Raw genomic sequence first — 13,499 nt, forward strand, 5'->3', positions numbered from 1 at the left:
GCGGCGTCTCTGCCGCACCGAAAGCCACCCTCATCCTCTGTTCACGCAGCTGCCTGGGGCGCCTCCTGCGAGCAGGCCACAGCACGCAGGCGGGCCGCCTCCCTCTGACAGGCCCTGCGGGAGCCCCAGCTGCCCGGATGCTCACGCCCTGATACTCCGAAAGACGGAGCTGCAGCAGGAGCACAGCGCGGGAGCACCTGCCTTGCACGCGGCTGAGCTGGACAGCACAGACCCCCACAGGTACAAGGCCCCCGGCCCCCCCCGGCCCCCAACCCAACCCACCAGAAACCCGGGGCCCGGCTGTGCGTGCGGCACAGCTGGGACCCTTCCCGGGGGACCCCCCAACTCTGCCCGGGAGGACAGGAGGGAGCTGTGAAACCTGGACTTCGGAGGAGGTGCCGTCTTGCGCCAGCGCCAGGAGGATGCTCACGCTGGTCTTCAGGTGCTGCCCGGAGCCGATGCCCCCCACGTAGCGGTGCAAGCAGCCCAGGGCCAGGGAGTGGCCCGTCCTGGACACGACGTCGCGGGCCGACTTCAACCTGAAACACAGGGAGGCTGCGGGAGCCGGGCGGAGGGCGGAGGGCGGAGGGCAGAGGGCAGCGAGCATGCCGGATGCTTGCCCTGCTCCCGTTTCCGGAGACACCTAAAGCGTCTTCTCACTGTGTCGGTCAAATGGCCACTGGAGGGTGAGGGCAGGAAAAGGACGCAGACAGGCAGCAGTGCAGATCGATCTGGCTGCCTCGACTTCCCTGCCCGTCCCTCGCTCCCTCCCCATTTCCCTGCCTCTCTGCGTCCCCCCTCCCTCTCCCTCCCTGCCAGTGACAGGTGCCAGCAGTTCGGCTACTGAGGTCACACCATCATCAGGAAGAAGCTATGACATGACGTGGGAATCAAGAATAAGTAACTGCCTTGAGTCGTGTCAGCTGACTTCCAGCTTTCCTGCTTAAGTCCTTGAAGAACAACTGAGCCATCACTTCGAGTCACCGTCTCAGTCACACTTATTTGGACCTCCCGATCAGTCTTTGATAGACGTGCAAAGAACTCCTTAAAGCCGGGTACTTAACTTTATCCCCTGATTTGGGGATAACTTAATAGCTGACACACTTGGTAATAGTAAGGGTTTTAAAAATAGTCACTGTCACTGTCATCCCATTGCTCATCGATTTGCTTGAGCGGGCACCAGTAATGTCTCCAGTGTGAGACTTGTTGTGACTGTTTTTGGCATATCAAATATGCCACGGGGAGCTTGCCAGGCCCTGCTGTGGGCGGGATACTCTCGGTAGCTTGCCGGGCTCTCCGAGAGGGACGGAGGAATCGAACCCGGGTCGGCTGCGTGCAAGGCAAACGCTCTCCCCAACTGCACTATCGCTCTGGCCCCTTAAAAACAGCAACAGGGAGAATGTCGGGGAAGTGGGTTGGTGTCGGGGCAGGAGCGGAAGGTCTTCAGGGCACCCCTGGAATCAGCTCACTGATGGGATAGTAACACGCAATCACCAACAGGTCCTATTACTAATTCCCTGGCTGCACCGTGGAACATTCCAGACCTGGGATGGGGCGCACGCAATCCTCCCGCGATCGCGAGGTGCTGTGGAAAGCACAACCTGCTCCCCCCACCCCCCCCCGCAGCCAGCGCTCGTCCCCGGCCCCTTACTTGTCGAAGCTGTGCTGGGCCATCCTGGCGATGAACGAGGCCTCGCCCACCACCTGCGCCATCCGGCCCAGGGCCTCGCCGGCCGCGCAGCGCAGGATGGGGTTGGGGTTGTCCAGGGCGCCCATGACCAGGGTCAGGGCCGACTTTCGGACCTCCTCGGGACCCAGCGTGCTTTTGTTTTCGGCCAAGCCCTACGAGTTATTAGAAAGCAAAATAAGAGTAACACGGCATAATTCACACCGAATCACAGGAAGAAACAAAGTATCCAGGCGCCGACACAGTATTTGTTCCGCCAACGTTCCTAGCCCTGACTGCACCTTCCTAAACTCGACTCCAGAGCCTGGTAAATCAGAAGTGCCTCGAGGGGCTGCAAAGAGCGAAGCGCGGGTGGGCGAGGGTGTGCGTGTGGCTCAGCCCCACCAAGAGGGGCTCGTGAGCACAGAGCCAGGACGCAGCCGTGGGCATCGCCCGCCAGGGCCCAAAACAAACAAAACGGTGACCTGAGAACCCTGCAATAAAGCAATCCCTGGTACGCGTGTAGCCAGAGGCTCACACCTCAAAGGCGCTTCTACACACAAGTGCTGGTCAGTCTCAGCAAACCGACTAAACCTTACTTAACTTTCAGGAAGGAAGACGCTAGGTGAGAAAGAAACTGATTCACAACAGAGCAGAGAAGATGCTTAAACCTGGGAGACCGTGAAACACCCAGGGCGAGTGAGAACGCGGCAGCGGCAGGAACTGCGAGCTGACGGTCTGCTCGCCGCACCGCTCGCAGTCGCTACCTTTGTCCTGCGTACTCGACAAAGGGCTGAGGCCGGAGTCTCAGTGCCGGGGTGAGGACAGCGGGACAGCGCTGGGGAAAGACGCCTCTGACAGCCGAGCACCGGCGGCCCCGGCATGCCAGGCCTGGGAGACCGGGACCGTGCCGCCCGCACACAAATGCCCGCGCTGCTATTCACGGCCGTCTCACTGGCACACACATGCCCTCACGGTCGATGCCCAGGGCCTGTCCCCAAACCATGGCAGAACTTCTGTCCACGTGAACACACAGACTGAGCAGATTTCACAGTGAGCCAGGAACACCTTATGGGGGTGCGGTGCCGAATAGATATATGTCAGCAGCCGCACCCCGAGAGGCAGATGGTTATTAGCTATTTCAGTTCACACATGGAGTGACCGAGGTTCAAAAAAGACCATGGTTCAGGAGAAGGGGGGGAAAGAGACAGAGAGAGAAAGAGACAGAGAGAGAGGGAGAGAGAGTGAAAGAGAGACAGACAGAGAGACAGAGAGAGAAAGAGACAGAGAGAGAGGGAGAGAGAGTGAAAGAGAAAGAGACAGAGAGACAGAGAGGGAGAGAGCATGAAAGAGAGAGAGAGAGAGACAGACAGACAGAGAGGGAGAGGGGGGAAAGTGCCTGCACAGAGGGGGCTTCGAGAGGGCTGGAGGGAGGGGTGCTGCTGGAACACTGTATGACTGAAACCTGATCATGAACAGCTCTGTAACTGCGTATCTCATGGTGACTCAATTAAAAAAAAATATTATAACTTTGGCGTTTTTTTTTTAAAGCTCAGCAGATCACACCAGGCAGAAACCCAGCGAGCAGGGGAGCCGTCTCGAATGCCATTCTCAGAGTCACCGTGTGTGGGGGGGGGCTGACAGCCCGAAGCAAAGCGGAGGTTCCCTTAGTTACCCTTCCCCAGACTTCCCTGGTCAGCCAGCTCCGAGACTCCAGCAAGGACCCACTCGTGGAGTCCCAGGGGCAAAGTTAAAACACAAACATCACCCAGAGGCGGGGCACGTTTCTGAGCAGCAGGTGAAGCGCAGCACAGCTGCCGGTCACTTAAACTCACAGAAAACCAGCAGTGGGGGACAGACAGCAACCGGGATAGCGGGTCAGCCCAGCGAGCACCTACCTTGAGCGCGCTGAGCACCGCGGTGAAGATGTTGAGCTGCACGGCCTGCTGGCGGACGCCCTTGGCCTGCCTGACGCACTCGGCGAAGTGATCCAGCATCTGCAGGCTGCAGACAGGGCCTCAGGGCCGCGCCGCCCGGCCGGCAAGCCGTGCCCGGGCTCGGCCCATCTCCCGCCCGCGTGGGCCCGCCCCGCTCTCCTGAACCGACGGGCACTGGTCTAGTTCCTCGCCGTGACGGCTGGAGCAAGGGGAGCCCAGCCTCGGAGTCAGGCGTGGGAGCGGTTACGGCGGCACCGCGGAGGCGGGTATCGGGCACGGGTGCCCGGCCCCCGAGCGTCCAGCAACACGGCCTTGGTGTGGACGCGCGTGTCCCGCCCGTCGGAGGGGCCGGTGCCGGAGGGACCAGCCCCTCGCTGCGGCCTCCGCCGCCGGCCTTCGACTCACCGGTGCTTGTAGGACACGTGGGGAAACACGACGCCAAACAGGGCCACGGAGGCGTCGATGACGGACACGCCCAGGGGCAGCGGCCCCGGCACGGCCTCCCCGGCAGGGATGCGCAGGTAGATGGACGAGGGGTCATGCTCCAGCGCCCCGCTGCCCGACGCGCTGTTGGGCTGCAGCTGCGGAGGGCAGAGGGCAGACAGTCACCCCCAGCTTCTCCCGCGCAGCCGCCCCAGGAGTGCTCGGGGCTGACTCCCGGCTCTGTGCTCAGGAGACCCTAAGCGGGTCCGGGGATCGAGCTGGGGTCGGCTGCAGGGAAGGCCGGGGGGCCACAGCGGTGGGGACGGAACCCAGGCCGCCTCCTGCCCGCTTGCTGCCCGGTGACCAGCGCCCCGCCCCGGGCCCACCTGGTCCTCGATGGACTTGTGGTCAGTCTCCTGCAGCCAGGAGCCCAGCAGCACGCTGTCGTCGTAGTGGCACAGGGACCTCAGCAGAGACGTGGTGGTGTTGGCCGAGTTGTCCGTCAGCGTGAACTCGGCCACCAGCTCTCGGAGGAGGGCGTGGAAAGAGCCTGGGGGCAGAGTGCAGGGGGCGTCGTCAGGGGTGGTCCACAGAGACGGTGAGGCGGCCCGCGGCAGTGAGATGGTGACGGGCCTCCCCGCCAGGCCAGAACTCTGGGACGGTGACACTCCCCCCCCCACTTCCAGAAGCCCCGGCAGCCCCCCGCCCATCTCCCCCGGCACCATGTCAACTCACTGGCCCAGACCACAGGGCCTGATGTCTGCAGCACCTCCGCCTGGCCACACTGAGACTCCAGCAGGAGCACCCGGGTCAGATGGGGAAGTGACAGAGACGCCACCTCAGGCCCAGGACGGAGACAGGCCCCCCGAGGGCCCAGCCAGCGACAGGCTGCTCAGTAAGGACCCTCAGACAGGCTTAACAACGCCACGGTGAAATGTAATGGCTTTCCCATAAAAAATTTTTTTGAACGGATGATTTTAATACTGGATCTTTGTTATCTAATTCTTCAATTCTGGAAAATTTCTAACTTTCAATCCTAGAACCGTATCAACACTTGCGGTTTCTGTTTACATTAAAAAAAAAAAACACCAAAAAACCTCCCATCAAAAAACAAAGAAAAACTCATGATCTTAGCTGAACTAGAGACAAATCAACCGTCTACTCAATGTCATGCTTCGACTCTGCCGCGCACGTCCCCCACGCCCAGGTCCCCAGGTCCCCAGGTCACCGTAGTGGCCCAGAGTGGTGTAGGACAGTCACGAAAGGCCGGCTCAGAGGCCGAGACTGCGCTGGGGTTTTTTTTTGTTTTTTGTTTTTTTGCTTTTTTTTTGGGGGGGGGTCACACCTGGTGACGCACAGGGGTTACTCCTGGCTCTGCACTCAGGAATTACCCCTGGCAGCGCTCAGGGGACCATATGGGATGCTGGGAATCGAACCCGGGTTGGCCGCGTGCAAGGCAAATGCCCTACCCGCTGTGCTATTGCTCCAGCCCCTCCACTAGGTTTGAATCCAAACGACCCCTGACTCGTGCCCAGGCGTGGGCAGCCTACGGCCACGCTTCTACACTCGGCCCCGCGGGCCCAAGGCGCCCGTCACAGACAGCCCAGACGGGCCCCAGCGGCCCAGGCAGCGGCGGGGGGGCCGCGCCCTCACTGACCTTCGTAAGTCTTGGGCGGCAGCAGCGCCAGGATGTCGTAGAGGCGGAGGCGGACCATGGCGGCGCTGGCCTTCAGGTGCGCCCCGTGGGCCTTGATGACGGACGGGATGCTGCAAGGCCAGGGGCAGCAGGCTGAGCCCGCGGGGGACGCCCCCGGCTCCCGCCCCGCAGGGCCCCTCACTCCACCCCGGACACGCTGCCTACACCCCCGCCTCCCCGGTCACCGGCCCCGCGCAGGTGAAGCACAGGCATGACGCGCGGGAGACGGCGGCCGCACTCACTGGGACATCATCGTCATGGCGCACTCGATGGGGGTCATCAGCTTCCGGATGACATCCTCGGTCAGGAGCTCAGGGCAATGCGCGACAAAGCTCCTCATGGCTGGATGAGAGGGCGTGGGGACAGATTTGGAGCCGCTTTAGTGAGGACGGGGTGGGGGTTACAGAATCATACAGAGGCACCCACCATTACTCTTACTACAGAAGACAAAGCTCTGACATCGGGACAAACCAAAGTCACGACAGCCAGAAACGAGCAACAGAGGCGAGAGCAGGAGGCAGCGGGCGGCTGAGCCAGCCTGGTCCCGGCGTCCCCCAGGGCCCCTGAGCACGGAGCCAGGCGTCAGCTCTGAGCAGCGCCGGGTGTGGCCCCATGACAAACAAGAATCAAAGGAAAGACACCCTGCAGGGGCCCAGGGGACGGCTGTGTGGCCGGCACAGGGCTGAGTTGGGTCCCGATGGCCTGTACATACACCGGCGGCCCAGGCTGCTCTGCGGTCGGGAACCCCCGACTCCAGCCCTGCAGGCCCCGTCTGTGCCACCCCCTGCGAGCACTGTGCCAGGAGAGGCAGGCGAGCACTGTGCCAGGAGAGGCAGGCGAGCACTGTGCCAGGAGCATGAGCCCATACGTGCACGTGTGCGTGCATGAGAGCAGCCGTGACGTGTGCAGAGCCGGGATGCACGTGGGCACTGCGGCTGGGGTGTGACGCAGTGAGTAAGCGGGCAGGGGCGGTGACTACGGCATGTGACTTGGCGGCCACGCCAGACCCTCCCACTCGGGCCCCTCCCCCATCCATGGAGGGCAGCAGGAGGCCCGGCCTCCCCAGCGGTGCCCAGGGCTCTCACCACACAGTGCTCCCGCTCGGCCTTCCAGCGTCACCTGCCAGGTGAAGGAGTCTCCCCGGGCCTTCTCGGCCTCCAGCTCCTTCAGGGAGCGCGGGAAGACGTTTCTCCACAGCAGCAGCATTTTGGGCAGGTGGTAACGCACCACGGACGGCCCTGGGGGGGAGCACAAGGGGGTGAGGCTGGGAGCCCGAGCTCAGGACACACGCAGACCCCGAGCCTCTCTGCCCGGTGGAACGCACTTCAGACTCACGGCTTTTACTTCCTTATGGCTTGGGCAGCGGGCTGGAGCGATAGCACAGCGGGTAGGGCGTTTGCCGTGCATGCGGCCAACCCGGGTTCAATTCCTCTGTCCCTCTCGGAGAGCCCGGCAAGCTACTGAGAGTATCCCGCCCGCCCGCACGGCAGAGCCTGGCAAGCTCCCCGTGGCGTATTCGATATGCCAGAAACAGTCACGACAAGTCTCATGACGGAGCCGTTGTGAGCCAATCGATGAGCAGTGGGACGACAGTGATATAGTGCTACGAGCTGGGAGCTACACCCAGAGGTGCTCGGGGCTGACTGCCAGGCTGAGCTCCGGGGTCCAGTGGGGTGTTGTGGGTTGAACCCGGGTCAGCCGTGTGCAAGGCAAATGCCCTCGAGGCTCTCCTATCTCTTGGGCCCCCAGAACAACTTTGACCGTATCAGCAAAATAGAAAGAATGGATGCTTTCAGCACGGGCCTGAAACCAATCTATGGAACGTCACCTGACGGGGTGCCAGGGCGACTCAGACGCGGCCACACACGGCCACGGCGCAGCGGCCCCGGGCTCCTGTCACAGCCGCTCTTTACTTTTCTTTCTGCTTTCTTTTTTGGTATTTCTGGGGGTCACACCCGGCGAGGCACAGGGGTGGGTGACTCCTGGCTCATGCATTCAGGAATTACCCCTGGCGATGCACGGGGGATGCTGGGAATCGAACCGGGTCAGCCGTGTGCAAGGCCAACGCCCTCCCCGCTGTGCTATGGCTCCGGCCCTGCAGCGTGCTCTCTAGAAGCACATACAGAGACGGCAACAGAGTGTGGCCCCACGAACACTACGGCACGACCTGGGAGTGACGCCCACGGCTGCTGTGGTTCTATCAGCAGCAGTGTGCCGGGGGGCCGGGGTGTGGACGGGTCCGTCTGGGGGCCCTGGCCGAGGGATGAAATGTCACCCCAAACCCTCACGGGCTCGGATGACTGCAGAGTCCATCAGATACGGCCACGACAAAGGCCCAGATCAAGTTTGCACAGTGACCACCTCGTGACAGGCCCTTAAGGACTCGGGGGCGGGGTCGGGGGAGGCCGGCCCCCAAGGGACAGGGGGCCACTCCAGGGCCCGGCCCAGCGCCCGGCCCCGCCTCGCGTGCGTACCGAGGGTCATGAGCGCGCCGAGCAGCAGCCAGCCGGCCTGGGTGCGCTGCAGGGACAGCCGGCTGTTCTGGGCCGCCGTGCGCAGGAGGTCCTCCGCGATGCTCACGACCGTCTGCGAGAGAGGAGAGGCTCGGCGGCGGCTGCACCGAGGGCGGCGGCCCAGGCCCCAGGCCCCGGGCAAGCGTGCCGGGAGCACAGGGGAGACGAGTGTCACACCCCCACCTGCCCCCCGCCGTATTGGAGTTCCAGCTGGCCCGGGTTCACAGTCCCTGGGGGTCGTGCGCACGCCCTCTGACCCGGAACCACTTAGCTGCCGGCCTCCCAGGGGGACAGGAGGAAGCCTGTGAGGGCTGGCCGAGGGCGGGCCGCGTCTGAGCAGGACCCGAGCGTTACGACTGCTGCCCCCGCGTCTTCTCCAACTCCCCGACAGGACAGGGGACACGGAGAAGGAAAAGCAGTGACTCAGTCAGAGAAAGAACCCAGGGGTGCGGTGGCAGGAGAGCTAAAGGCTGTCGGGGACCAGGGGAGCACTGAGGGGGAGCCGGCGGGGAGCCCGAGCTTGGGGACAGGTCGGGAGGAAGGGAAGCCCTGCTCTGGACCTGAGTTACCCAGGCCACACCCAGGGGTGCTCAGGGCTCACTCCTGGCTCTGCACCCGGGAATCGGTCCTGGCAGTGCTCAGGGGTGCCGGGGGTGGAACCTGGTCTGCCGGCAGGACACGCGCCTCCCGCCAAAGCAAAGCTCCGGCTGCTACAGTTCGATCAAGGCTCTTCCCCCTCTACAACGGGACACGTCGAGGGAGACGGACACTGGTGAAGGGACGGGTGTCAGACATCCCGTGACTGAAGCTCAGTGATGAGAACCGTGATTGTGAAATTCACGGGGACTTGATTAAAAAAGGGAAAAAGAGGCCGAAGAGATAGCACAGTGGGTAGGGCATTTGCCCTGCACTCGGCTAACTCGGGTTCAATTCCCAGCATCCCATAGGGTCTCCCAAGCACCGCAAGGAGTAATTCCTGAGTGCAGAGCCAAGAGTCACCCCTGACCATCGTCGGGTGTGACCCAAAAAGCCAAAAAAGAAAAATAAAAAAAAAAAAGAAATAGGACATTATAAAGTGAAACTATTTACAAAACACTCAATGGTTCCCAGACCAGAATGAATTGCTCTATTTTAACTTAGGGTTGGCAGCTTATGTCAGCCGAGTGCCAACTGGTCACAAGCAGGGACTGGGGGGTCCCGGCCTGCCCACCCAGCATGGCCGGCTGAGCCCCAGCTCACAGCCCTCCACAGCCCGCGGGCCGGGGGGGGGGGGCCGCGGTTCCCCCAGGCCAGCAGCCCGGGTGCCGTACCTTGCCCTTGGCGTGCGGGATGCCCAGAGGGCACTGGTGCACGCCGCCCAGCAGAGCGGCCATGGCGAAGCTGTAGCCGCTGACGGCTTCCGGGGAGCTTTTCAGGTTGTTGAGGCGCTCGGCACACCTGTCCAGGAAGGGGGTCAGCTGGAACGGGAGGGCCACGGCCACGCAGCGCAGGCACCAGGCGGCGGCCAGCCGGGCAGCCATGCTGGGGTGCAGGAGCACCGACGTCACCGTCTCCAGGAGGCCTGCAGGGAGGGGGGGGACAGAAGCCTCGGGTCACACGCGTCCCTCACAGCGCCCGGGCCGGGCTGAGGGCCCCGACGTGCCCCGGCGACAAGGAGTCGTGGGAAGGCGGGCTCGGAGATCTGTGCTCCAAGCTGGGCTCCTCGGCCTGAGCCATCGGCCCTGAAAGGTGACACGATGGTCTCACGCCACCACAGAAGCAGGCGCGAGGGCGCGACATACGGCCGTCCTCTCGGGAGTCAGACACCCAGAAATGGGAGTGACGTCTGGCTTCCGGCTGGCTGTCCCGTCACCAGCCGTAGTCTGGATCCTGAGCGGGAAGCGCGCTGAGCTCAGAACTCAGAAACACTGGAGACGTCTGAGACTGGAAACAGGGACGGGGCTTTATTCCAGTGATTTTCCTGAACATCAAATATTCCCATTTACTCTTTTATTTTTTTATTTTTTTGCTTTTTGGGTCACACCTGGCGATGCACAAGGGCTACTCCTGGCTCTGCAGGAGTTACCCCTGGTGGTGCTCAGGGGACCATATGGGATGCTGGGAATCGAACCCGGGTCGGCCGTGTGCAAGGCAAACGCCCTCCCCGCTGTGCTATTGCTCCAGCCCTCCATTTACTCTTTTAAAATCAGTGTTTGGATGTTATTGGCCGTGTGTTCTGTGCTCTGTAGAAAATGCTCCTTTAAATCACCTCCTGCGGGGCCAGAGCACCAGCACGGCGGGGAGGGCGTCTGCCTTGCGTGTTGCCGACCCGGATTCAACCCCGGCACCCCATAGGATCCCCCGAGCACCAGCAGGAGCGACTCCTGAGTACAGAGCCAGCAGTGAGCCCCTGAGTATCACTTTTTGGGTACAACCCCAAAAGCCAAAAAAAAAAAAAAAAACCCAAAAAACATTTAAAAAGTAATACATGTGGGTTTGGGTTTTTTTTCTAATTTTTCTGATTTGGGAGAGACAGGGCACGTCCCTCCGTGCTCCGGGTGACTCCTGGCTCTGTACTCAGGGGTCACTCCTGGTGCTGCTTGGGGGGCCATATGGGACGCCGGGTGGAGACCATGCAAAGGTACGAGCGTTACCTTCTGTGCTCTCTCTCTGACCCCTTTGATTTTTAAATTAAAATAAATTTTTCCCCGTTCCAGTTTTGTTGGGGAGTGGGGGCCACTCCCGGCTCAGTGCTCGGCGAGGGGCCGTGGGGTGCTGGGGTTCGAGTTCGGCCCCCGCCCGCAGAGCGCCCCGCCCGCCCGGCCGGGCTCACCTATGGACGTCTCCTGGATGAGGGGCGCGGCCGTGGCGCTCAGGCCCTGCACCAGGCTGCCCAGCTCCTGCAGCGCGCACACCATCACGTGCTGGCTGGCCGCCACGTCCGCCGCGCCCGACTTGTTCTCGCCGCTCGTGTCGCTCATCACCGTCTCTGCGGGCACAGGGCGCGGGCGGGGGTGAGTGCGGGTGGACGCCTCGGGCTCGCGGGCCTGCGCATGCGCGGCCGCTGCCCAGCCGGAACCGGGACCGGACCGCGCCGGGAGGGGCTTTAACGGGGCTCGTGGCTTCGGGCACTTGAGGATGGAGCCAGGCCCCGTGTCCGGTCGGAGCACGGCAGATCAGGGGATGTCCCGGGCACGGGCTCGGGGAGGCCCTGGGCAGCTCCACCCACGCCAGCAGCTGGCCTGGACACGCAGCGCCCGGGACCTCTGGGTCATCAGAAAGCTGATCCTGGGGCTGGAGCCAGAGCACAGCGGGAAGGGCACGCAGCTGACCCAGGTTCGATCCCCAGCATCCCATATGGTCGCCCGAGCACCGCTAGGAGTGATTCCTCAGTGCAGAGCCAGGAGGAACCCCTGAGCATCGCTGGTGTGACCCCAAAAGCAGAAAGTTAATCCTGCTGGGAAGGGGGGGAGGGGGCCACACTGCCCCCATCACACATCTGGGAGATGCCCCCCCCCCGCTTTTCTTCTTGTTTTGTTTTCTCCCTCTTATTTTTTGGATTCTTGGGTCACACCCAGATGGGATGCTGGGAATCGAACAACCAAAATGTCGTTCAATAAGGAAAGTGGCTTTGGAATCGCTTCCTGGAAATCTCTGCGCTGTTCCCACCTGCTTACTGGGGTCCCGCCCAACCCTTAACCTCTGGAGTGTCTGGAACTTTCAGCAACAGACTCCTCCTCCAACGACCGCCAAGACTGCGTCTGGGCCACAGCCCCGAGATGCCGCACTCTGTGCCTTTCCTTTCAGGACTCTCTTTTGGCGGCTGTGACCCCAAGCAGTGCTGGGGGTGGGGATGGGGGGAGGTCACTATCCCAGGTTTCCGGGTCACTGGCTCTGCAAGCAGGATCACTCCCGACGGGGTGGGCCATCGGGGCCATCTGGGCTGCCGGGGATCTAAGCCCCCCGCCGTGACACTATCGCCCCAGACAGGAGTCACCCTTCCCTGGATCACTTTCAGGGGACCCACGTGCCTGTAACTCGGTTGCTGGGATGGCAGGTCAATGCGACACGCCAAGAACATAAACCGACCCAGGAAAGACAGAAAGCTATACACTGCGGAAAAGGACACTACCCGATCTTTAACGACGACACATCATCGAAATTATGTTGTGTTAAAGAGCAAATAAAAGTTTTCAATGAACGGAGCCACAGCACAGTGGGGTGGCATGCGACCAACCTGGGTTCCACCCCCAGCACCCCGCAGGGTCCCCTGAGCACCCCCAGGAGCGATTCCTGAGTGCGGAGCCCGGAGTCAGCCCTGAGCATAGCCGGGCGTGACCCAAAAATGAAAGCAGCACAAAAGGACTTTCGTGCCTTGGTCCACAGAGACACTGGACCCACGGGGACGGCACTTCCGTAGGACCAGGGGCCCCCGCGGCGCCGCTTACCCACGGCCTTCATCTGCTTCCCGATGGCCTGGCAGATCTCCTTGGCGGCTGCGATCTGCGCCTTCTCACCCAGCAGGCTGCCCACAGTGGCCCGCAGGATGAACGAGACACAGCGGCGCGAGTACACAGCCTCCACGTGGGTCTGCGTGGCCCGCGGGTGGGACACCAGGTCCAGCACGTGCGACAGGAAGGCGGCGAAGCTGCGCTCCAGCCACTGGCCGCCCAGGGCCGTCACGAAGACGACGTACGCCTAGAGAGAGCAGGACGGGCGTCAGGGGCGGGGAGGGCGAGGAGGGCGCGCCTCAGGGCCGCCCACGGAAGGACGCGCAGTGACCCTGTCCAACACGGAACAAATCCGCTCCAAAACCCCCGGCCCTCTAGCACGGTACTTGTTTTGGGGGGTAGGGGAGCAACCAGGCAGTGCTCAGGACTTACTCCTGACTCTGCTCAGGAATTACTCCTGGCGCTGCCTGGAGGACCATACAGAGTGCCAGGGATTGAACCCGGGTCAGCAATGCACCAGGCAAATGACTGACCCACTGTACTACTATTGCTCCAGCCCTGAGCAGGCTGTGCTCACGGCACCAGCTTCGGAAGCTGCCACAGGGGCGAGGGGGCACGGGGAGGGCAGCCAGGACAGAGGAGGGGCACTGTGACAGGGACTGTTGGAAATGATCCGTCTGGATAAGAACTGAGTGCTGGGAGGAGGAGAGGGATGTACGTACAACCTCTCAGCAACGGCATCGCAAACCACAATCCCGGGGGGCGGGGAGAGAGAGAGAAGGGGAGGGGGAGAGAGAGAGAGAGAGAGAGAGAGAGAAGGAGAGAGGGGGGAGA

At 62.3% G+C, this 13,499-nt stretch overlaps 1 protein-coding gene across 1 annotated transcript in view; it reads right to left on the reverse strand.

Moving 5' to 3' along the window:
• Positions 1 to 13,499, reverse strand: part of HEATR5B (HEAT repeat containing 5B) — a 59,798-nt gene that overhangs the window by 30,832 nt on the left and 15,467 nt on the right. Inside the window, exons 8-19 of the mRNA XM_055121898.1 lie at positions 12,663 to 12,912; positions 11,048 to 11,203; positions 9,546 to 9,796; positions 8,197 to 8,308; positions 6,808 to 6,960; positions 5,965 to 6,064; positions 5,684 to 5,793; positions 4,413 to 4,576; positions 4,009 to 4,184; positions 3,565 to 3,670; positions 1,652 to 1,842; positions 380 to 539 (exon numbers count right to left, since the gene is read on the reverse strand). Coding sequence (XP_054977873.1) covers positions 380 to 539; positions 1,652 to 1,842; positions 3,565 to 3,670; positions 4,009 to 4,184; positions 4,413 to 4,576; positions 5,684 to 5,793; positions 5,965 to 6,064; positions 6,808 to 6,960; positions 8,197 to 8,308; positions 9,546 to 9,796; positions 11,048 to 11,203; positions 12,663 to 12,912 — 1,929 coding nt within the window. The remainder of the gene's footprint in view (positions 1 to 379; positions 540 to 1,651; positions 1,843 to 3,564; positions 3,671 to 4,008; positions 4,185 to 4,412; positions 4,577 to 5,683; positions 5,794 to 5,964; positions 6,065 to 6,807; positions 6,961 to 8,196; positions 8,309 to 9,545; positions 9,797 to 11,047; positions 11,204 to 12,662; positions 12,913 to 13,499) is intronic.

Source organism: Sorex araneus, chromosome X (assembly GCF_027595985.1).
Source record: "Sorex araneus isolate mSorAra2 chromosome X, mSorAra2.pri, whole genome shotgun sequence".
Classification (NCBI taxonomy): Eukaryota; Metazoa; Chordata; class Mammalia; order Eulipotyphla; family Soricidae; genus Sorex; species Sorex araneus.